General features: G+C 47.3%; 1 protein-coding gene across 2 annotated transcripts; it reads right to left on the bottom strand.

Moving 5' to 3' along the window:
* Positions 1 to 241: 241 nt before the first annotated feature.
* On the bottom strand, positions 242 to 23396 carry SLCO4A1 (solute carrier organic anion transporter family member 4A1). Of its 2 annotated transcripts, none has more exons than XM_032198652.1 (13): positions 23381 to 23396; positions 15111 to 15292; positions 10985 to 11916; positions 9785 to 9875; positions 8852 to 8973; positions 8469 to 8580; positions 4576 to 4730; positions 3696 to 3891; positions 2959 to 3124; positions 2159 to 2325; positions 1787 to 1851; positions 1095 to 1243; positions 242 to 455 (listed from the first exon to the last, which is right to left on the bottom strand). In XM_032198652.1, the coding sequence occupies exons 3-13, from the start codon at positions 11781 to 11783 to the stop codon at positions 306 to 308; spliced, it is 2172 nt and encodes a 723-aa protein (XP_032054543.1). In that variant the 5' UTR covers positions 11784 to 11916; positions 15111 to 15292; positions 23381 to 23396; the 3' UTR covers positions 242 to 305. The 2 variants fall into 2 exon arrangements, with proteins under 2 accessions (XP_032054543.1, XP_032054542.1); XM_032198651.1 differs by having other exon boundaries at positions 15205 to 15292; positions 23381 to 23390.
* Between the last annotated feature and the right edge of the window lie 545 nt (positions 23397 to 23941).

Raw genomic sequence — 23941 nt, 5'->3', positions numbered from 1 at the left:
AACGTGGTCCTTGCGTGTCACAGACATGGAATAAAGCTACGGTAGCCCTTTCTTTAAATAAAATTAAATAACTGCATATGACATCAGCACACAATTTTGAATGTGCTTCTGCTGTTAAGAAAATAGCAAGCACACCAGTGATTGATTAAATTATTTCTCTTAAACTAAAAAAAAAAAAAAAAAAAAAAAAAAAAAAAAAAGTGAGAACATTACTAATAATTAAATAATAATAAAAAACCTAGGGACTGTATAATGTCTTCTTTTTATATTTTGACACTGAGAAAGTCACTGGCATGCGTATAGCTTCATATATCCTCTGCAGCAGGAAGAGAAGGTTTGGTTTCCTGGAGGTCACTGTTGCCATTTTCAGATGTGTCCGAGCTGCCCTGAGCTGATTCTGCTGGCGGTGGTTTGTACTGCACACAGGCGACCATAAAGAAAGTTGTCCCAAGCACCTGCAGACACCAAGACACCCCATTACTCCCTGTTCTGCCCCAAAACAAGTGTCCAGTTGTCAGCAGGTGTAAACCAGCAAAGCAAGTGGGAACCAGCAGCGCTTTAGAGAGTGTGAAGGATTTTAGAAACCTCTTTTTCATGGTAACTGCTAAACACAGCTCTCTACATCAAATGCCTGTCTGGGAGCAGTTAAAATGATGGTTTCCAGCTAATAAATAGGAAACGCACAGCTAAGGTCTCGTATTTTCTAGTGGTGATCAGGGAACGGTTATTTACAGCTGGCCTGCAATGACATTGCTCACTCTCACTAACACACTGTTGTCTTACATTTTATTCCATTTCAAGCAAAAATCACTTCAGTAACTGTTGGGAGAAGAGGGGATTTTTCTTACGGTGTAACAGAAGCTGTAAGCCTGGAAAGTAATGGGATTTTAAGAGAATGATGGTGCCTGGAGCACCATTACCTGGCAAGAAGCAAATGGAGCTTTTGCCCTCACTGAGAACATTTCATGTCTTAAGGTCTAATTTGGGTTTGGAGGAGGCAGATCGGCATAACACGAGTTTGTAAAACTGTCTCCCAGTGCAAACTGCTGCCTCCTAAAGAGCTGCCTGATTGGAGAGCGAAACACCAGCCTCACCTTGTAGACCAGCCCAGTGATCAGGGTGTAGAGGCTCATGGCTGAGTTCTCGTAAACGTAGCAAGAGCCTTTCTCGCCGCACTGGTCCTGCCAGAGCAGGCAGGATTTATCGATCATCGACCCAAAGGCAATGGGGCCGGGGATGCTTCCTGCGGGGAGACAAAGCAGACCCGCAGTTAGGGCAGGACCTATGCACTCGCAAGATGCTTTGGGACTACACTTGCAGGAACACATCAGGCACTGGGGTTACCGTGATTAAACAAAGCCACCCTGCAAAATCCAGAGCTGTGCCCAGAGCAACAAGGCACCCAAACCATGCTGAATTTAAAAAAACACTGAGAGTCCAGCGTGTTGTCTTTTGACTCTGGCCTGTTTACTGCACAAGCACCAAAAGACATACACAGGGGCTTCAATGCCCCTTTTTTCTTATAATTAGGACTTGTTGCCAGGATATTGCTCCTCTGCTCCATCTGCGCCGTGTTACACAACCCTTCATTCATTTTTTCAAACTCTATGCAAACAGAATTAGATTTTTTTCTTGCAAACAAGGGAAAGCATCCTCCTTTCACCATCCCGCGTCCTGCCCCCTTCTCTTCCAACCCAACTTGTTTTGTTCTTAGGTAAAACACCGTGGTGCATGCTCTGCACAGCCAGCAGAGCATGAGGACACACAAAGTCACTTTGTACTATACCTAGTGTTCGTACGACGATCCACTGGATCCCGAGTGCAAATGACCTTTGCCTGTCAGGGACACACCTGGGGAAGAAGAAGGGGATGTTCAGCAGCGCTGCCAGGCTGCACAGCACCTCCCTGCATGCCAAGCTTTGTCCCAGTGCAATGTCCACCCTTGATGCTGCAAACTGGGACACACACACACCCATGCCTGATGTCAGAGGAAAGAGCTGCCACTGATAAGATTTGCTCTCCCAGCTAGACAGTGAAGGGAATTAGTCCCTCTCTTTCCAGGCTGGTGGTTCCTGTTGCACTTTCCCTAGGCCTCGAGCCCTGGGATAAAAAGGAGATGGAGATATTGGGGGCTTCTTGCAGAGGACCCTGTGCTTACCGCAGAGTCGCAGTCAGGGCAGGAATGCTGCTCAGGAAGGTGAAGAGGATCACTATGAACATGAAGAAGAGGAGCAGGGTCCTTTTCTCACAAGAGGAGGTGCATTTGCCTGCCTCTGCCTCACCAGGGAAAGTATTTTTCTCAAAACAGCTACACTCCTTATAGACCTGGGAAAGAAATGCTGGTGAGTTGTTTGCTAGGAAGAGCACTGAGAGTCGGAGCTGGGCTTTAAAAAGAAATAAATTCAAAGAGGGCAGAAAACAGCTGGTTTTGCTCCCCGAGCAGAGTGAAGCAGAAATCCAGCTGCATTCTTGACACACACATGTTTCAAAACAGATTATTAAATAAGAGAAACGAACTTTGCCAGGCAGCCCTTGAGCACTGTATGCCATCATTACCCATTTGAGCCTTTGCCTGTGTCTATGAGCAGTATGCTGGAAGGTTGAGGAGGTGGATCATGTGCACTGAGGACCCAAAAGAAGCCCCATAAGCACTGGCACAAGAATCAGGTGCCCACTGAGTTCCTGAGCCTGCCTTGGTGATATCCTATGCATTTCAGTGCAGTCTGACCCAGAATGAGGCAAAATCAAAGTTGGGCACTTTGAGGGGAGCACTATGAGTGTGGCCTCAGTGTACCTTCTACCATCCTCCCAGGTGGTGCCTGAGAGCATCCTACACCTGCTGCAGGCTGTCACCGACTTGCAGCAAAGCCCAGACCTGCAGATGCTTTTTCAGAGCCAGCCAAACCACTTGATATAAGATGCCACTGTGTTGTTAATGCATGGTGCTTTGGGACGTACCTTCTTGCCATTCCTGAGTTTCTCAGACACTCTTTTGCACCCGGCGTGGCAAGGAGAATAGTACGTAAGGTTATTGCTTCCGCAGACAGGGCTGTAGGTTTCCCGCAGGCAGCCACACGCGGCGTTGCACGGTGCTGTCAAGTTAACTTGGTCACCAGACAGAACACTAAAGGAAACACAGGAGTAGTCAGTGGGGAGCCCCTGAATGGTTTTCCAAAGGAAAAGTGGAAGAGTAAGAGAAGGAGAAGAGGGGATGGTAGGAGATGCACAGGATCCCCAGAGAGTACATGCCAGGCTTGGGAAAGGTCTCAGCTCAGCTCACCTACTTTTAACCATGAAACAGGAATTGTGCCTTGAGCTACAAAGGATGTTTAAATGACCAGCTCATGGGGACACTTCTCCATTTGGATAGGAGATCCCCACTTTTAGTCTAAATGAGTAACCCCCAATATTTGTACAGCCACTGGACAGAGGAGGAACCTGTGAAGGCAGCTGAAGAGTGGAGTGACACACACTTGGTGATGATCCCTTCCAGCAGGAGCCTTTTCCATAAACTCTATTAAACAAAAAAAATCGGGCATCTGCATTCTGGGGACATGGCTCTCACCTTCATCACCTCCCTGTAAGACTGACTGGACATTATCTTCCATCTCCAGCACTAACAGATGTCCAACATCAGCACCATGTATTTGCAGTTACCCTTATTGCAGTACAAGACATGGGATCATCGTTATTACCTTCCTGTGTATGTATGGGTTACTCCTGCCATCGGCACATTAGGGCAACGAATGAAAAAAACGAAAATAGCCATCAGACTTGTCAATGTGCAAAGCAAACACAATTTGATGATTCCTGAGCAGCGGAGTTTAAATTTATTCACAAGGAATCCTCCCAGGAATGTGCCTCCCCCTCCAGCCGGCACAACCAGATAACCTGAAAAAGGGAGAGAAAAAAAAAAAAAGAAAAAGGTTAGAAACAACAGCAAGGAGTTTCTGTGTCTGAATACATGAAGTGCAGTGTGTCTGCATGAGAATAACCCTTTGGTTGCTGTGTTGCTTTTTGGTAGGAGTTCAGTGGACTCTGCTTCAATAGGTGGTCCTCCACAGCAGCCAGGTAACATGGCATGAACCTGGTTGGGCAATTTCTTCTCCCCAGAGATCTCAAAGCAGATTGTTTTAGGAGCATATCATGAGTATTAATGCGTGTTGGACCCCACAGAACTCAGATTAAACTTTTTAAGTCTGGGACATGAGAATTAAGTGAGGCTCTTCCCATTGACAAAGTGTCTGCAATTCAGACATTTCTTGTTCGAAGTTGTTATCACGTTTTCTGGTAATGCCCAAGAAGGAACAGACTACAGTTATTTTCCTTTCCTCTAGAGGGTAACAGATGGCTGCAGGAGCAACACATTTCTTACTGATGTCTGTAGATGGAGTTCTGAAAACACATTCGGTACAGATGTTCTGATAGGAAACGATCCTGACTATCTAATAGCTGAGGATGATAACGTTTCTGTAAATGAACAGCAATGCAGGTTTGTCTCATTCTACATGAGCTACAGTCCTCTTGTATTTGTAGGAGAAAAGCAAAAAATGTTGCAAAACCAGGTTTCCTTACCAAAAAGGGTAGCAGCTTCAGAGGCACTTAAACTGAACTGAGACTCCAGGAACTTGGGTCCAAAGGTGGACATCCCAGCAATGAGCGTGGCTTCAGTTGCTCCCGCTAAGCAGAGGAAGATGAAGGTGGGGTTCTTCAGAAGCAGCAGTACTGATCTGGGAAGGATAAATATACTGGGATTGAGTCACTGTGGCACATTTCAATTTCAGGTGTGTTCAAATATCTTCCATTCCTAAGTGGAAGGACTCTATTTGTCACCAAATCTCAGTCATTCCAAGGTTGTATTTGTTCCTGATGGCACTTAAAATGGGACTCTTGACTCAAACAGTCAAGAGCAAGGAACAAAGTTGTGTTATATACATGTACACATGCTCCTCATGTGCACCCATGTTCTCATGAGAATAACTACCACTTATAACCATGGATGTTTTGCAGCTTATGGGAAATACCAAGCAAGCCTTTCTGTATGGAGGAAGCACCTCCAATATACCTGATATCCCACTGGAAAACAGAAATTAATCTTTCTCCCGCAACCTAAGCATAGTTTTACATGTAGATTAACATGTAAAAGTTAACATGTAAGTTAAGCAAATACATTTTATTTTTGACCCACTGGGATTTAGGAAAGAGCAATAGATATTCCTGAAAAAATGCCATGTGTCATTTATATGCAGAAAGATGATCCAGCAACAATTGCATCTCCGAGACACAGAAATGCCCTCAGGCACAAGGGATGGTCCCAATTATCTCCCACTATCTCGGATATTGGACTAAGAGGGCTGACACTGCTTTGCAGGGAGCATTTTGTGATGAGTTTGAAATTCTGCCACGTAGGTTCCCCTAGGTTTAGCCTGGACCTGTAGAAAATCACTATTTTGGGGCCTGGCATGTCCCGCAGTGACAGAAGCAACTGGGACACAGTGGGATGGCTCATTGAATTGAAAGGCACTGACAGTCAACAGCTACAGCTTGGGCAGAAATGTGAAAAAGAAGAAAAATCTACTGAATTACGATGAAATGTGAGAGTGTGAGGCTCAGCATCAGATACACCAGGAATTTAGAGTGATTTTAGCCATGTGAAGCAGACAACTTCATTATAGCAAAAGAACAAAGAGTTTGAAAGACAGAAATACCACAGATTCTTACACTTTGATTTCAGAGGGCTTTATAATAACCATTGTCTAGCTGTTGGGATTAGCTTAATTTACTAACCTATTTTCCAGGAACAGTCTTTTCAACTTGGAAGAATGAAGCCTAATCTCTTAGCTAGGAAACAGTCCTTGTGGGCCTTGTGACTAATGTTGAAATCTTACAATGCCTTCACCTCTCCCAGTTCAAGAGAAAAGAGAAGAGTTGTTCCTGGCACCAGCATTACTGTGTGTTTGTCAGACAAAGGCTGCAGGTAGGAAAATGCAGAGGAACAACTTTCAGCGCTAAGAGTAAGGGCATGTGTCATTTCTTGTTTGCAGACTGAAGATGTAGTTGTGAGAAGCTAATGCGTATAAAACCTCAAGTCAACACAGATCTTTTCATTGCTGCCAGGACTTTAATCACACCCAGAAACCACATAACTCTCCAGAAGTCTTGGCTGTCCTCGGTTCTTGCAGCCAAAGGGATTTCGGGGAGCTCAGCATTGCCAGAAGAGGAATCCTACCACATCTAAAAGCCTTATCCTACAAGCCTTTACTCACACAGGCACACGTGGGCACTTTTTCCTCTTGTAATAGTCCTACTGAGGAAGCTGGGAGCTTGTCTGAGGAACACTGGCATGCCCAGGACAAGAGGCTGCCAGGCTGTAACAGCGCAGTGCCACGTGCTAACGAGTCAATAGTGACAGATGGCTACTTGTGCAATCTTGCAGCCCGTGAATGGGGATTTTTTTCAGCATGCAAAAATGACACCTGCTGTAACCACCACCAAGGGAATGGAAGGCAGTATTCCCGTCCTGGAGGAATGCAAAACATCCTCCCCTCACAACACACACAAGCTGTAGTAAAGCTGTGACACACACCACAGCCCCACCCTGCCAAGTAATCCAAGAGGGACAAATGAAGTATTGACCATTGTATTTTCTTCCCGAAGATGTGGGCTTGGCAGATCAAACGTGCAGCTAGTAAGGAGCAAGCCTCCTGTCCTGTTTTTGCACAGCTCTACGTGTCTTTTCTTTGAGCCTGCACTGACATCAGAGGATATTTAATGTGAGAAATCATATGGAAGCAGAGGAAGGAAAATGCTATTTTATCAGGCCTTTTCAACCCAAGAATTAAGACAGAAATCTCTTCAGGGCAGAGGCTTAAGCTGTCTGGGCTGCATTCCTGTACACTCCTGCTTTTAGGTAGCACTGTGAAAACAGTAACTCAGTAAGCTCTCTTAGAAAAGAGCTGATAGCATGGAATAGTATTTTATTTATCAGCATTTCTGCTTATCTTTGGGGGACTCTTACTGTCCGTACTGTGAGGAAAAGTGTAGATCCCTCATGGAAACAAAAGCAACAGTGTTGTCCCTTGGCCTTGCTCTGCAGGCAGGTCCACACGTACCCAAGAGCTGCGCACAGATGCGGGCTCCTCTTTAATGCAAGTCTCTGGAACAGCCAGCCTTGAAGGCACTTCCCTTTAATAATCAAAACCAGGGAAGCCAGGAGTCTGCTGGGTTTTTGCTTTCAAAAGAGAAGAACTTTCTGATGTTTTAAAACAACGACAACCACACTAAAATCTGGACTGATCTGAATGGCCTGAGGTGAGCAGAGCTGCCTGCCTTCAGTACCCATTCCTCAGGAACGAGAGGCAAAGGAAGATGCTCCCAGAGCAGGACACCTCTACCTATTGCTTTCACTGAGACTGCTTTCACTGAGAAATAGGGGGAGTTTTGTTCAAGATAAGCAAGAGAAGCATAAAACACTGAACTTCATTCCTCTCTGCTGCACAGTTTGTGTTGGTTTTAGTCATAACCTCATTATCATTTAAATGCAGGTTTGAATTTAATTTCCGTGTGTAGAGTAAGTCGTGACCTCGGCAAATGGCACCCAGTCAAGAATGCCATTTAATAACAGAATTGAAATCTGTTCAATGTAATATTCTTCACAAAGCTGCCTTAACCCCTGGTAAACCACTCATGACGCCCCCTATGTTTTCTAACTACTCCTTGCTCCGTGAGCTGACACTCCAGGGATGGACGGCAGCTGAGCAATCCTGCACCGAGCACCAAGGCAGGTGCAAGTGTGCTCGCCCACGCAATGGGGCCAAGCAGCGGCCCCGGGATTACGTGCACTGCTGTACCACTGCCATGCAGGGGAGGTAAGAGTAGGAACACAAAAACGGGGCTGGAAGATGCAAAAACACACACACACACAAAAAAGAAGGGGGGGAATGAAGGATAAAACAGAACAGGAACTGAAAACTACTGTGAATGGAGCAATAGGAGTTTTTTGTTTTGTTTTGTTTTTGTTTCCTCTCTTTTCTCATTAAAAAAACAAAACAAGAGTCTAACATGAGACGACAACAGAGGAAAGGAAGGAAAGCACAGAGCAGACATTGCACAATGCCCAGCTGGGACAGGTGAAGCCAGACATGAGCAGACAGGAAGAAATGAAATATCAAATAATGCCACTGAGAGAATGAAATGGCAGTGCTGGTACATCTCACAACACCTGAAGACTGGCACTGAGCCACTCTTGGTTAAATTCAGTGCATTGCACGTGTCCTCATGTGGTTCACACATGGCCATGACCTTCTGCAAACTGGAGACAGGACTGGACCCTCATCCCTGGTCTCCCAAATCATCCCCAGCATGGTTTCTACTTCACCCATTTGCCCAGTTTGAACCTGAGAGGAGCTGACCACCTCTATCCAAAGGATCTGTCTCCCTGAACATCCCTCCTGGGGCATTTTTCTCACCGAGGTAGATCTTTAACTGTTTTCCCAAAGTCTGGATCTGATGCTTTTTTGTGGCTCCCATCCTTCAGCTGATGAGCCTCCGACACCCTCATAACAATATAGCGTTGGGATCCTGCAAACAAGAGGGAAATAGAAACAAAGAGCACGTGAGATGCTACCAAAACAGGGAATTTGCAGGAGGCAAAAACAACACAACACTCTCCACCAGCCCCAGCTGCTTGGCTCCAAGAGAAGAGCAGGGAAATAAGCAGCTGGAGAACCAAGGGGTGCAAATAATATTTTAATTACAATTTTAACACTGGAAACTTGTTTCCCACCACTGCCCTGGTGTCTCCAGCTATAGGAGGATGCAAGCACAGCTCCAGCCTCGTGGTGCCACGTACCTGGGAGGCGCTGGGGGTAGCCCAGGATGGGGATGGAGATGAGGAGTGAGGCTGCTCCGGCCCCCAGGAAGCCGATCCACCATGCCCCCACCCACAGCGTGTTTTCTGGGGAGATGTCAGTCCTGTAAGACACAAACCCAAAACGACACAAGGGAGAGAGGCGGTGGTTTGAAACGGAGGGGGAAAGTCGGGCACTGCTCTCACTAAAGCTGGCAGGGCCTGGAGGACACGGGGGGGGACATCAGTGAAGGAAACCACCTCTCCCACCATCCATCCTGCCACAGCACACACTGCCTCCTTACTTGAGAGCACAGCACTTAAAGAGCCGAGGAAACTACATCGTTTAATTCTCTTTTAATCTCTAGCTTGCATGTTCACCTCTTCCCATTTCATTTGTGCTTTGGGGGTGGCTGTGATCCTTGCTCCATCCCAGAGCCACCCTTTCTGTGAGAAAGCTGGAGGAAATAACCCATTCCTTCCCAAGAAACCCGCTCCCCCCTTTTATCCCGTTCATCTGCCAAAAAGCTTGTAAGGTAACAGGGGATACAATAAATTAGAAACACTAAAAAGCGAGGAGGGACCAGGAGTTGTGGCTGGATAACTGTGAGGAAAAGCAGCAGTGCTGGCAGCGGTGCCTGATCAGGGAACTCATTCAAAAAATTCACCTGCTGCTCCTGGCCTCATTAGAGCAGGCAGTGCAGCATGAGGAAGGATTTAGGCTGACAGGTTTGTGAGCAATTTTCTTCCAGTGACAACATTAATGCAAGCAATCATTCCAGCCTCGGCCCCCCTGCAGAAACGTTACTGAACATGGCAGGCACGTTTCCACCCAGCCACCAGGTCGTTTTTCTGGATTTTTATTTTTTTTTTTTAACCCCAAAGGAAACATACAGCATTAAGGAAAAGGAACAAGATTATTTTTTAACAACTTACTCTCTGTGTATTTCAGTATAAATATTTAGAAACATTCCTCCTACCAGATAACCCGCTGCAGGCCCAAGGATTGCAGCAGTGTAGAAAACAGCTGAAAGGGAAAACAAGCAGTGTTAGAGAACCTGCAGCACTTCTGTGGATGTGCTGCTGATGGGGAGCTCTAATGCCCATGACTTCAACTCCAGGTACACACAGACCACCACGGAGTGACATTTGGTATCTTCTGAGGTTCAAAAGGACACCGAGGTGGAAAATACCGTGCATGGCTGGCTCTATCTGTGAGAGACACAAAGCCAGAGAGCTGCAGCAAGTTTCATCTCCCTCTTGTGCCCCAGGGAAACTTCTGCATCCAACCAGGGAATGTTTATAACATGGGGTACACAAAAATGGTTCAGGGGACAAAACCTATCCACGTGGTTACTGGTTTGTTATTTACCAGGGCTGCATCTAACCCTGCTGCCACATCCTCACTGCTGCTGCAATGAGCAGAGGCGCTGCCTTGGCACTGACAATACACAACCTCTACATGACGTGTTGCAGCACTGCCATTTATTGTGGTTTGCTGCCATGGAAAGTTCACTGGCTTATCAATGCCAGCCCAGTCCCTGGCTCCTCTCCCTGCAGCCTTCTGATATAACCATACAGGCGACCAAAGGCCAGGGCTGCAGGATGGGCCTTCCCCTGGTGGGGAAAGGTCAGTCCTGTCACCAGTTTCACCAAGTAGGCTGGAGCAGAGGGGAGAGCTGAGCCCCAGCCTCTCGGTGAAGCTGTGCTGTACTTTGCACCAGCAGCATCTGAGCAAACATCCCTCCTGTGCTATGGCACTAATGGGGCACCGCCTCGCATCGACAGGGTATGGCCTCGTGGTCTTTGGCCGCACTAAGCTTAAAGTTGGTGCCATGCACACACCAGAGGGCTGTCCCCAGCTGACTCCCATGCTGGGGACAGAGACACCTCCTGGCCTGCAGGAGCGAAAATCCCCAGCTGCACTTGCAGGCCCTGCCTGCCAATAACTGCAAGGGGGGGAAAAAAAATAATCAAAACCTCCCAAACAGCTGCTGCTGCTTCTCCCCGATTATCATCTTGTCTGTCATCAGGAACAAAAGGCTTGGAGGAACTCTCAGAAAAGCGCTCAGGGCTGCCTCATCGGTGCCAAGGCAGATGGGCTGAGTCCCCCTCCTACCCCCCGAGGCCACTCACCAATGTACACAGGGGAGTAGTTGGTCTTGACGTTCTCGTCTAAATAGGTGACACCGAGTGTGTAGAGCGGCGTGGCTCCCATCCCGTGCAGGAACTGCCCCAGCATGAAGACGAACCTGTAGCTGGAGAGGCTGGAGGTGGCTGGGGCGCACGACTGGCTCTGGTTCGCCGCGCAGACACCCACATCGGCCGACGAGTGCACCTTGTACAGGCCTGTGGTGAAGTGGGGCAGGGCGAAGACCAAGGAGCCCAGGCCCATCACCATCACACCCCAGCCCAGCCACCGCGGCTTGTGGCCGTTCCCCCCGAAATAGCTGACGAAGGTGAGGCAGAGGCAGGCCGCGATGTCGTAGGAGCTGGCGATCAGCCCGCTCTGGTAGCTGCGGAGGTCGAAGTGGCGCTCGATGGAGGTGATGACCGTGTTGATGAAGCCGTTCACCGTCATGCCTTGCAGGAAGGAGGCCACACAGAGGAAGAACAAGACGCCCTTGGAGGTGTTGAAGAGCTGCAAGCAGCCAGGCGTGAACCCCCCCCAGCCACATGCCAGCTCCTTTCCATCGGTCGAGACGTATTTAATCCCCTCGCCAAACCGGGTGCTGTCCCTGGCCTCGCAGAGGGGCTGGGCGCAGGACTCAGCGGGGCTGGGGGTGCCGCAGCACCCCGTGCCATTGCTCAGCGGTGTGCCCCCAGGGGTGTCGAAGGCCGCACTGTCCTCGCCCGAGGGAGACGGGCTGGGGAAGACGATCGCCTGAGGGAAGTGGAAGCCATTCTCTCCCGTTAAGCTAGGGGGCTTGGCCATGAACAGCACGGCACGGCCAGGTGCAGTCGTGGCAGGGGTGGCTTTGTGGGGTGCCGAGGATGTGCCTACTTGGGGGCTGTGATTTTTGGCGCATACATCAGATGGTGAAGGTTTGAGCCAGGACCATTGCAACCTGCGAAAAAAAGAAGTTTTACACACACTTTTGAATATAACCATAGCAAAACCCATAATTATTTTTCTTTTTGTAGGATACTTATTCTTTCTGTACTGCATTTTGCTGTGCAGGGCAGCTGGACGTGTGCCCTCCACCACAGTGTGCTTGTACGTCAGGTACTGGGGCACCACTAATAGTACAGAAAAGAACATTACCTTCAAGAGTATTAAAAAATAAAAACAAACACACACCACACAAAACAACCACACTAAAGTCAGTCTCCCTGCCTATTGAAGCACCTTATCCTTTCCTAAGAGAAGAGCTGACCCTTCCCCTGCCAGGCACAGCCTCTTTTATTTCCCTTTCTCCTGCAGAGAACAGTGTGGAAAGCTTCACATTTCCCACTGTTAAAAGTCCTTTGCTCTCTTTCACTCCATGCTTATAACAGTTTATAACTATCCTGAGAAGTTTCCACAGTTAGACTGATTTTATTCCAGGTCCTCAGATCTGTTTACAACTATTAAGTAAAATCCTTTCTATAACTAATTAGACTACATGCCATTGCAGAGCAAGCTGCAGGGCCCAGGCTCTAACCTGATTATTGCTGCAGACTGCCTTCTTTCAAGCAGTTCCTGTGCTGAGCTGTCCTAGCATCTCAGCACCTCATCATGGAAGAAAAAAAAAATATGTATTTTTTTAATTGTTTTTATCATTTATAGTTCAGCCAATGCATTTAAGTTCTCCTTTGAATGCTGGTCTCAAATACACAACAAATGCTAGACAAGAACTACATTATTACAGGTTATTTTCAAAGCATCCCATTTTCCCAATTATTGTTTTTAATATTTGTTCAAGAGGCTCCTGTAAAAATACTCCTTTTCAGCTTGCAACCATAGCCCATCAATAGGGTTATGGGAGAAAATGGGAGGCTGTTTTCCCAATAAAATGAACCATGTTCTGATTGCTGTAACCTGGGAATATTTCAGCCTTTGGCAAATAAACCAATACTCATCTGTGCATTGCTGCAAATTTTATTGATATTTCCTTTGTAGATTATGGATTGCATGAGTGCTGATGTGCTTCCCTATACTGGTGGTTCCTGAAGGCACTGGAGCATGGGAATTGCAGAATTTGATGCTTAGAAGACCCTAGGGATTCTGCTTCCATCCCAGAAGGGGAGAGGACATAACCACATATGTAAGCGTATGACTTGAAAGATGCAGGTCAGTAGTGCTCCAACTGCACCGGTCCTTAAGATAAGTTTAGCAAATGAGAGACAGCCAGCAGCACATGCGACCTTTCATTTGCAAATAATTCTGTAATCTTAATGATCCTGTCTGGGGACCAGAGTGCGCAGAATATGGTGGGGGCCCGATTTTAGCAGGAATTTGCTGATAACACAGAGGCAGTGTGCCAAGAAACACACTTGCAGCCACACCTGTGCCCAGTGTTCTGTGGGTGCTGTCAGCGCAGAAACCTCCACTGTTAACATGGGGAAATGCAAAAACTATTTTTACTCTATTTAAACCAAGAAGGGATTACTGGATAATGGATCAGGCTTTAAGGAGCAGAACTGGTTGTCTTACCCCAGTGTGAATCAACAGAGGCTCCTGCAAGGCAGCTGACTGACATAGGCTGCACGCTTCCCCACATCACATACGTTTGACTTAATGTTTGAATGCACTCATAAAGAAGGCTACTGAGCTGGGGACTGATTTTACTAACACTGATTTCAGTAGATAAAAAAATGCCCATATCAGTTAGTTAAATTATGCGACTGAACTGCCAAAGTGGCACACCTTCCCCCAGGGGAACTGCTCGTACTGCCTCTATCAGCACCGGGATGTCTCCATCAGTAGGTTTTTCATGAGTCAGGAAAAAGATTATCACTTTGCGTTACAGTTTTCCCATCCTTGAAGCAGCAGGAGCCTTGCCACTGGATCCAAGTGATTGCAGCATCCTCCCCCTCGACTTTTGTTACTCTTAATCTTGCTTAGTTACCAGTGAACATGGGGTTTTTCAAGAAAGCAACAAATCTTTCCCCAAGGCAGCAGATGTCTCCCTCCACTCCCAAAAGCCCCACACTGCCCCCAGGCCCATGTCCTGGCCCCCTCCTCCTGGAGCAGCACTGCCAGGCTGCACCCAGATGCTCTGGGCAGCAAGCCCGATTGCTACCCGCTGCTCTCCACCAAGCTGCTTGTTATCTCTCCAAGTGTTTCCAAACTGGAACTGACACATTCACTGGGAAGATTAGCTTCCACGTAAGCCATATGCCACTTTAGAGGACAAAAATATAATTTTTAGGAAAAAAAATAAAAAATAAAAATAAAACACAACAACAAATCAACCAGCTACGTGCACTTCCTAATCATTTTTTATTCATCTGAGCCATCCATCTATTGCTTCTCATTCATCTCTGTTTTTAATGACTCAGATGGTGAGGTCTTGCTTCCTTTGAACCAGGCCCAATGCTATTATTTCTATAGATTTATTCATTTTACTGCAAGAGTTTAACTCCTTTTTTTTTTTTTGAAGATGCACAGCTTGTTCCAGACAGTCAACACTACTGAGTCAACACAGCAGAAGGAGCAAGGCAATGAAAACGTGATTTGTATTTCATGGTGAAAGTTGTAAATATCCCCACGTCACCAATATTTACTATTAAATCAATAGCAAAACTTTCAACCTTTTATCAGGTGATGATTTAGAAAGTCACAGGACGGAGAAAAAATATGTTGTGTCTCGGCTGAGACCTGTGATTAGATTAATGTTACTTATTAACTCCTAACTGATATGCAGAATAATCCCATTTCCCCAAGAATGCCCAATAGTAGTTAATTTTCCCTTTCACTCTATGATTTTTAACTTTCACAGCATATTGACGTGGCAAATAACATCTACTCATAATATCTGCTTCCCATAGCCAAGCACAGTTTATCGGCAGACTTAATCACTTCTTCATTCCTATGGCATGTATGGAGATACTTGCTAAGGTAATGGGAATGGGGGAAAAAATGAAATATAACGTGAACTGGAGGGGAGCAGCCCCATACAATGCTCAGAGTTATTCTCTCTGATATCTGCAAGAGAGCCTGACCTTGCTGTATGGACAGCCTGGTTTGGGAGTGCCCCGATCCCAAAGGATCCCAGGCTCAGCTGTTAGTCCAGCCAGGGACAAAGTCATCTACTCAATTTCTCTTAGTAACACCTACTGGATTTTTCTCGGGCAGTTTTGCTTGGAGGATTATCAGTATTACTTCTGCTGCAGCTGATGAACACCGCATGGATCAAGCATAATCCACTCACTGGTTTACGAGGGGAAAGCCTCCCAGAAGCGTGACAAATCCACGCTGCGGTCCTGTGAATGGGGCTCGTCCTCCAAGTGCTGCTTGAGCTGGAAGGGAGAGAACGGACAGCGTGTGGTGACTGGGCTGTTCTTTGGGGATACAACACCGATTTTTTTTCCTAGCAGCCAGGCTTTTACGAAGCTCCGCAAGGATGTGAAAACTGCCTTCTTTTCACATGCTTTTGCAACGTGTCCCTTTGGTTCAGCAATATGGGGGAGACTGCTATTGCCAGGAGCAGCCCCTTTGTAAGCAATGGCTATAGGAACAGCACCTTCCTGCACACACACAAGTGTTTCACGAAGGAGAAATGCACCTAAAGAGCACCCAGTACTAAATATCTGAAAAAATAAATATCTAAACAAATATCTAAAGCTGTGCTCGCCACCAGTGACAGTGCTGCGGCTGCACCAGAGGTGTGCTTTCAGTCCCTCTGGGGTCTGAGGCATGGAACACAGCAGCAGAAGCTGGCTTTATATTATCACATGAGCAAGGACACATTTATAATTAAATAACTCCTAAATAGTAAAGCTTAGCACTCCCCAAATCCTTTCTTTGCCAAGCACTCTTCCACTCGCTGGCAAATTAGTGCAATAATACGCAAGAAATCAGGAAGGTGGCTTTGATAATTTTCAATTAGCTGCCTGAAAATGCTTTGAAGATAAATCTAGCCAGATTTTCTCAGCTTACTTATTTGTTCCAGCTTATCTGTGCAAATGCAATTGGCTGCAGCTGCCTTCGACCATCTTTAAAAACTTGCAATGCCAATACACAAAGCAGATTTAACCAGGCAACTATATTCTGCTTCAGCCAAGATTAGCCAGACAAAAGGCTGTTTTATGCTGTAAATCCTAACTCCCTCTCTCTCACATCACTCTTGCTTTAATGTCTTTTTTCCTTCCTGTAAGCTTGATCAATGACTAGAAGGTTTCCATGCTAGTACCATACGGTTTTCACCTGCTCGTGGAGCCAGGTGTCCCTGCAGCTCTCACAACACAGATACGACACTGACATTTTCCTTACACATAGCACAGCATTATTTTCCTGAATTTGTCTTCTCACTACCCATTTAAAGAAGTCCAACATTCAGGGTAATGTTTCTGCATGAAGCATTAGTCAGCTTTTCCCAATGGTTACCAGTTAGTCCCTATACACATCCCTTTGCTTCCATGCAAAAGATGCACATTCAGGCAAATCCTGTATGATGTGAGAGACAACCAAAAAGAGCATAAAACAAATGATGAACATCAAACATGATTTGCTGCTTCTAAAGATAAGACCAATAAAAATGAAAAAAAAAAAAAAAAGAGGGCAAAAAAACCCAAACCAAACAAACCAAAAGCACAAGAGGATGTTGCTTTTTTACAATCACTATGCAAAGATGCTGAGCATTGGCTAAATATAACAGCATAATGCCAACATCTACCATAGTTTTCTAGAACTTTTTTTTTTTCATCTTCCTGGTTAGATCACGATGAAGATAAAAATGAAAAGCAGGCACCCCGACAACGTTCACCATCCTCACATGGGGATGTGTCTGAACACATGGGCACGAGTCTGTGAGATGGGCTGAGAGAGGGGTGGAAACTGTGTCAAGTGGGAGCATGAGAGACAGTAAATGCAGGACGAAGGCAGCTGGGAGAAGAGTATTTCCCACACAAGCCCACTTTTTTCCAGATCAGCAAGTAACAGCTTCCCCAAACATTCCCCAGAGCACAAGCTCACTGGTGCACACTGCTTAACCTGGATCTTGTTTAACATCCAGCGATGCTCTCTAATCCTCCTAGGTATTAGTCTTGAGATTCCTGCCAAGCAGAGGAACAGCACAACTGCCCAGACAGCACTTAAATGAACTTGCTGTTTGCAATGGGCCATTTCGCATGCTACCCTACAACTCCAGCTGCTCATTTTTTTGGTTATCCTCAGATCAGCACCTAGGAAGCCAGTATGGCACGCAAAATACACAGTTAAATAACCCTGGTTCCTATGTCTCAGATGACTCCCTGGGAAGTCGTTCTGCATAAAGAGTGGGATTTCTCTCTCTTAATTACTTGTTAAAAGTTAGGTATCTAATTGGAGTTAGACATTCCTATTGTCTCTGCTGCCCACTGCACAGAGATCATCACGTCCAGGTTGTTTACGGCTCTCAGGCCATGTCTCCACCGTCACTATTTTGTGTGTTACTAAATCACCCATTAGAGCAGATCTGGAGCAGGAATGGGCACATAATCATATTTCTGTTGGATTAGCCAAGCACATTATACTGAGTATACTCTGGTCTCATGTCAGCTACAACAACAGAAACAATATTTGATCTAGCACAAAGCCAGATGGTGCAAAATTAACCCTTCAACACAAATCTGACATGGCACAGGGGAGCTTGGACTAGGGTTGTGTAGCTGTAGGGCTTCTGACTCGGTGTTTGCTGTCTCCAAGTCTCCTGACACCATGCACTCTATCTGCCCTCCAACAATGAACTAAACAAAAACGTCATGTTTCATCCCCTTAAAATAAACACCAAGTCAGAGTGGGTTAATTTCTGTTTGATCATGCAACACCCCAGATCCTGACACATTGTGGTTTGGGGATTTCTTTGAAGAAGGCATATTCCTATTGTGCAATTGAGAGGAAATGATGACCCGTTTGAAGGGAATGACTTCTCTTCCGTCTCTGACTGAAAATCTCAAACCAAAACCCCAACTACAAATACAGCAGTGATGAGATGAAGGATAAGAACCCAGACCCAAAGGGAACAGGTCAGAGCATGAGGGCAGCATGCTGGCAGTGTGATGATGCTGATCACTGCCACCAAGGACAGGCAGAAGCTACATGGTGAATAGCATGGCCTGGGGATTTTAGGAGGCTCTGAGAATCTGAAATTATCACTTCCTTAGAAAGCTCCAGCACGTTTCAACAGTGAATCCTCACAAATGTCTCTTCTGTGAGCTCCTATAGTGGCTACAGCAAATGGCTTAATGTGGAAGGCACTGACAGTCTCAGGGATGTGTTATCCTCAGTGGCCTGCTGCTTCCATGTGACTGGTGAATAAATAAAAACCTCTGCTGGTCAGAGGTAAGATTCCATCAAGAGATGCTGGTGGAAAAACGCTCGGAGCAATGCAATTCTGTATTAAGTGGCCTCTCGAAGAAATCCAGCTCCATATGAAACAGCAATCCCATACCAGCACAGATCAATGCACACGCTGATGTAGACACAGAGGAAGGTGCACAGACAGGTGCACATGTGCTCTGCCACCACAAACACCGCCGGGTTTGTGAACTGCACCCCTTGCAGGATGGCATTTCTTTCATCTCACAGTACCCGAGCGGGTCAATAATTCATTCCTACTGCCAGGGAACAAATTGCTGCCAAATGGTATTTCTTCCTGAGATAAAGGAATAAACAGGCATATAATGTTCCCTTTGTCAACCCAAAACATCTGCTGGAAGTCAGAGGGGTTTGCTGTCTGTGCACACTGTGGGCACAGCTTCTACTTTGCACGCTCCGTTCTCTCGTGTATGAGAACTCGCAGCCTTACACAGCAGCTGCTGGAGGACAGATTTACTTGGAAATCTGAAAACTGCCTTCAAGGATCCCTGCCTCTGCAGCAGCACGGTGTGGTTTTCACTCCTGACTTGAAAACTCTTTTGTTTGCCTTGCTAAGGACCTGCCTGCATCCTACAGCCCCTGCAAAGGACCTTTGAGGAATGAACACAAGAGAAATAAATAAACTTGTTTTCTGTTACCAGCTTGAGTGAGGGTAACTGAGAATGAATTTTTGATCGGTATTCCCTAAGAACTATGGGTCTGAAGTTATTTTAACACATTTGGGACAGATAATCAGTGTACCACAGGTTGCTTACCTACCTGTAGCTCTTTTTAATTCAATTTCTTCAGCATCTTAAAATCCTCCTTTCAAGCTTTTCTGCCAAATAAGCGGCAAATGCCCAGCACTAAAGGGATCACAGGCTGATCAGGGCTATGGGGTGGCTGCAGAAAAGGCCGATTCTGCCTTAAGCAAAACCCACATCTGACTTGAAGGGTCTAAATCCTCCTCGAGATTGAACCCACTCCAGCCATACAAAGAAAACCATAAAGCTGCTTTGAAAGCACCTCGAGGCAATCCCTTTTGGGGGGAATTCTTATGCTAACATAAAGCTCCAGGGCATTTGCCCTGTCGCAGATTATGCAGAAGGGGTGCAGGAGCAGATCGGTCACGCAGGGATGGTGCTGAGCCCTAGCATCCAGCCACGGTGAGGCAGAGCGGGATGGACCAACGGCTTGCCTTACAGTTTCTATGGGGCTTGGGAAGTTAAAAAAAATAAAATAGAAAAATGCATTTTCCAATCTGTTTTATTTGGACTATGTTAAGCCAAAAAGATCGATGCAGTTTTCCAAGAAGATATGCGGGAACAGAAAATCTAGCAGAGCTCATATTCTTTTGATGATGTTTTGAGGAAATTTTTATTTTTGTGTCACAGGCTAGGATCATTTACTAGAGATCCATAATCTAGATGTACTTTGGTTTTAATCTCTCAGTGCCATCAAGAAAATTAACTTCTATCTCATTGTCATAGTATATTTAAAGCACTTAAGTTCACAAATAAGAAACTATATAAAAATGCGAAAGAGTACTTGGATTTTTTTTCCAGACATAATATTGAAAAATAAAGTATTTCAGATGAAAAAAAAAATGTTTGGCCTTGCTTTCTCAACATGAAAATGAGTCCCTAACTCCTTCACACCACTGGACAATAGTTAAACAGGGCTTGCCAGCGTTTTATTTTCTTTCTTGGAAGATCCAAGCCAAGCTCTGGGAATTCAAATGACTGAACACTATGGACACCATGCAGCAATATATTTTATGCATTAAAAATCAGAATTAAATTTAGTTTGAGCGTAACTACATGTACATCAGTGGCACAGCAGAAGAGGAGAAATTGGCCTAACGTCTCTGTTACACCAGGAATCGAAAAGCTGCCCTAAGGCTCACCACCTTGTTGAACACTGAACAGGGGAACAAGAATAACACAGAGCTTTTCCCTCCACTGAAAAACTCCCATTGCTCATAAATTCATTTACAGTCTGGAATTTGAATGACTTTATTTTTGATACCAGTAATGCAGCAACTGCCCAGATCCCGCATTATTTCTGCCTGAAGAGAGCTTTAAGGTTAGAATAACATCATTCTGTTAAAATTAAACACTGCATTCCCTCATTTCATGCTCTCTGCTGTACTAATGAGAGGTCTGACGCAAAAGCTGCCAAAGTTAGTGGTCCTCTCTGAGCTCTCATCTACAATCACTCGTCACTACTACTGAAGTGGGGCGGACAGTTTTATCTGGGATTCATAAACCAGATGAAGTCCTTCACCTCTCTCTGAGCATTTTTCACAGAAAGCATTTGCAGAATCTCTTTGTTCTTAACTGACCTGGTTCAGCATCGCTATTCACACGCTGGGAGGTCACTCGAGGCCAAGACGGTACAAACCTATGCATATCATGGGGAGGTCTAGCAATAAAGCAGATTTGAAAAGGGAAAGGAGAGTAGCAGCTCTCAGGGGCAGCTGGGGGAGTTGCTGAAGCTTCCCTGCTGGGCACGGGGCAGGCAAAGCCTCAGACCCTGCATCCCAGTGCAGCCAGAGCTGTTCCTGCTCCTCTGCACAAAGATCAGCCCCTCGCTGGGCCCAGATAATGAGGTTTTTAAGAGTATTAGAAAAGCAGAATGCATTTCAGAGCAGACACTGAAAGCCAAATCTGGACACCAAAGCACCTGAGGGCAGCCCACATCCAAACCGCGCTGGGGAACGGCTCCTGCACGCTGCTTTAACGCCAGCCACCTTGTGTTATTGAGTGTGAAATCCAAGGGGGAAACCTTGCCCCTGAAACCGTGCTCAGCATCTCCCCAGCCCATCAGGCCAGTGCCTTAGCTCTGCTAAGTGCTTGTGGAAATCTAGCAAAGCATTTCCACCATTCACCATCGCACTAATGGGATTCTGCAAGGCAGGGAAGACCAGAAACCCAAATGGCAAAGCAAAGCATATAACTCCTCACCTAAGGGTTGTGACCAAGCCCTTAGGAAAGGCAGGTTGCTGGGCTAGGTACGCTTAATTAAAATAAACAGAAGCAGAAGTGCTCAGGTTGGAACGGTCAGTGCGAAGCAGAGCCACGATTCACTTCTGTGCTACTGCAGGGTGAAAAACCCAAAGCAGAGAGCAGGACCCCAGCAGGCTGGGAAGGCACACACAAAAAGATTAGGGCTGCCTTCAGGAGTTTGCATCAGGCACAAAGCAGCTGGATGCTGATCTCCCTAAGCCGGTGGATATTCCTTTTGTTAGCTGCTGATCTTGTCTTCCCTCTTGCCTGTAAATCTCTAAGCTCTGCAAAGATTTCTAGTAAGCCCTTGCGCAGGTAGTTCCTGCTTTCTGAAGCCCAGAAACTGCCAACATTGGCAGCCACGGGGATCCCAGGGGTGGATCCACGCACGGGGCAGTGCAGGGCAGGATGCGTGCAGCGTGCAGCAGCTACTCCGCGGTGCCACGGGGCTCCCAGTGAACCTGGCACACCCATGCCTACCCAAGAACACCCTTACACACCCGTGCACACCCAAGCACACCCTTACACACCCGTGCACAACCATTCACACCCACCACTGGTTCCGGCTGAGCTGCGGAGGGCAGGTGGCTGCGGTTGGCCCCTCTGCAGAGGGCTGCTAACAGCAGCCTCATATCATTTTCGGTAGCCCGCAGGCTGGACCTCTTTGCATATAAATAGCTTCACTTTTTTTTTTTTTTTCTTTCCCTCTTTCATTATTTTTTTTTCCTTTTCATTATTTGACTCACCCTCTCTCTACCCGCCGTTTCATGCTTTCTCACATTTACATCAGCTCAAGGCATGCGTCTCTAAAGATCTCTCCTTTGTGTTTGCTCCCCCTCGGATGCTGGTTTAATGTGTGATTTTACAACCAAGTGATGCTATAAAAAGTAGAAGCCCAGAAAAAGGAAGAAATAAAAAAAAGGGGGAGGGAGGAGAGAGGAGGAAAGAAAAAAAGAAAAAAAAAAAAGGAGGTGCCAGACTGGGATAACTTCACATTTGTGGTGTGTTGCTTGATACAATCGAGCAGCCTATAAAACGGTAATAAAATGACACACAGCAAGCTCATATGATTAATGTCCACGAGAGCACTTTGAGCTCGCAGAACAGAAAGCATGTTCTTTAGGCAACAATGCTTTTGATTCCTATCACCTCAGCAAATAGGTTAGTGAAAATAATATAGGTCAGACAATGAAAACGCTCTGAATTCGGCTCAGCACGCTGCCTGTGCCTTCCTTCCCTAACTTCAGTTACTGTTCTCTTGCAATGAGGCTCGCAGTGTTTTTCACATCCCTTTTGCTTGCTGCAGGCATCATTTTGCCGTGCCGCCTCGCTAGCTTTTCTTACTTTCTGCCCCTTCTCTGCCCCTTTTTGATTTCCCATCGAGATTTGCTAAATGGAAAAAAAAAAAAAAAAAAAGCCATGCTTCAGCTGTGACGAATGCAGCTATACAGGGCGGTAAAAAATATCGTTCTCGGAGCATCACCCGAGGTCTAATGGAAAATCTCCACGCGCTTGGCCACTCCGGGTTTTTTTTTCCCCCCTTGAAGCAAGACACGCGTGTGCCTACACGGATGAGCACCGAGATTGTGGACCCCCCTTAAAATCCCTGCACTCCCTGGCTGCAGCACAGCCCCCCCCCGGCCGCCCCCAGCCCCATTTCGGGGCTGTCCCGGCTCTGCGGCTCCCCCCGCGCCCATCCCCGCAGCTCGTGGGCAGCGGGGGCTCAGCGGGGACCCCGCCGCCCTTTTCCCTGACCCCACCGGAGCCTCTCCGCCGGGCTCCCGGTGCTCGCCCGGCATCACGGAGCTGCCACCGGCGTGCGGAGCCCACCCCGAGCCCCGGCATCCCTCCCGCATCCCTCCCGCATCCCTCCAGCATCCTCCCGGTCCCCTCCAGGTCCCCATCCCAGTCCCATCCCGGTCCCTGTTCCTATCCCGGTCCTCTCCAGGTCCCCATCCCGGTCCCCCCCCGGTCCCTGTCCCCATCCCGGTCCCCTCCCGGTCCCCATCCCGGTCCCGTCGCGGTCCCCCCCCGGTCCCGTACCTGCCGCCGGCCGCCGCCGCCGCCCTTTCGCCACCGCCCCCCCCGCGCACCCCGGCCCCCGCCGCGGGGGCGGGCACTGAGCCCTGACGGACGGGGCTTTCCTCCAATCGGCGGCGGAATCCGGAGGAGGCCGGGCCAATGGCGAGGGGGGAGAGGGGAGGCCAAAGCGAAAGTGGGGGGAGAGGGTCGGGGGGGGAGAGAGATGGAGGGAGGGAGATGGAGGGGATGGATGGATGGATGGATGGATGGATGGATGGATGGATGGATGGATGGATGGATGGATGGATGGATGGATGGATGGATGGATGGATGAAGGGAGGGGGGAGAAGGGGAGAGGGAGGGGGCCAGGAGGGGAGAGGGGCGAGGGGAGGATGTGAGAAAAGGATGGAGAAGGGGTAGGGAGAGAGCAGGTGCAGGAGCAGGTGCAGGGCAGGATGCCCGTTGCCCTCCCCCTGGCCCTGTGCAGCCCTCCCAGGGGGATCACAGCCTTCCCATCCCCGAGGAGGCAGTGTGGGGTAGGGCTGGGGGAGACCCCACAGGGGAAAACCCCCTGCGAGGGGC

Source organism: Aythya fuligula, chromosome 16 (assembly GCF_009819795.1).
Source record: "Aythya fuligula isolate bAytFul2 chromosome 16, bAytFul2.pri, whole genome shotgun sequence".
NCBI lineage: Eukaryota > Metazoa > Chordata > Aves > Anseriformes > Anatidae > Aythya > Aythya fuligula.
Note: the sequence above shows the minus strand (reverse complement) of the source record. Positions and strands in the feature narration are given on the sequence as shown.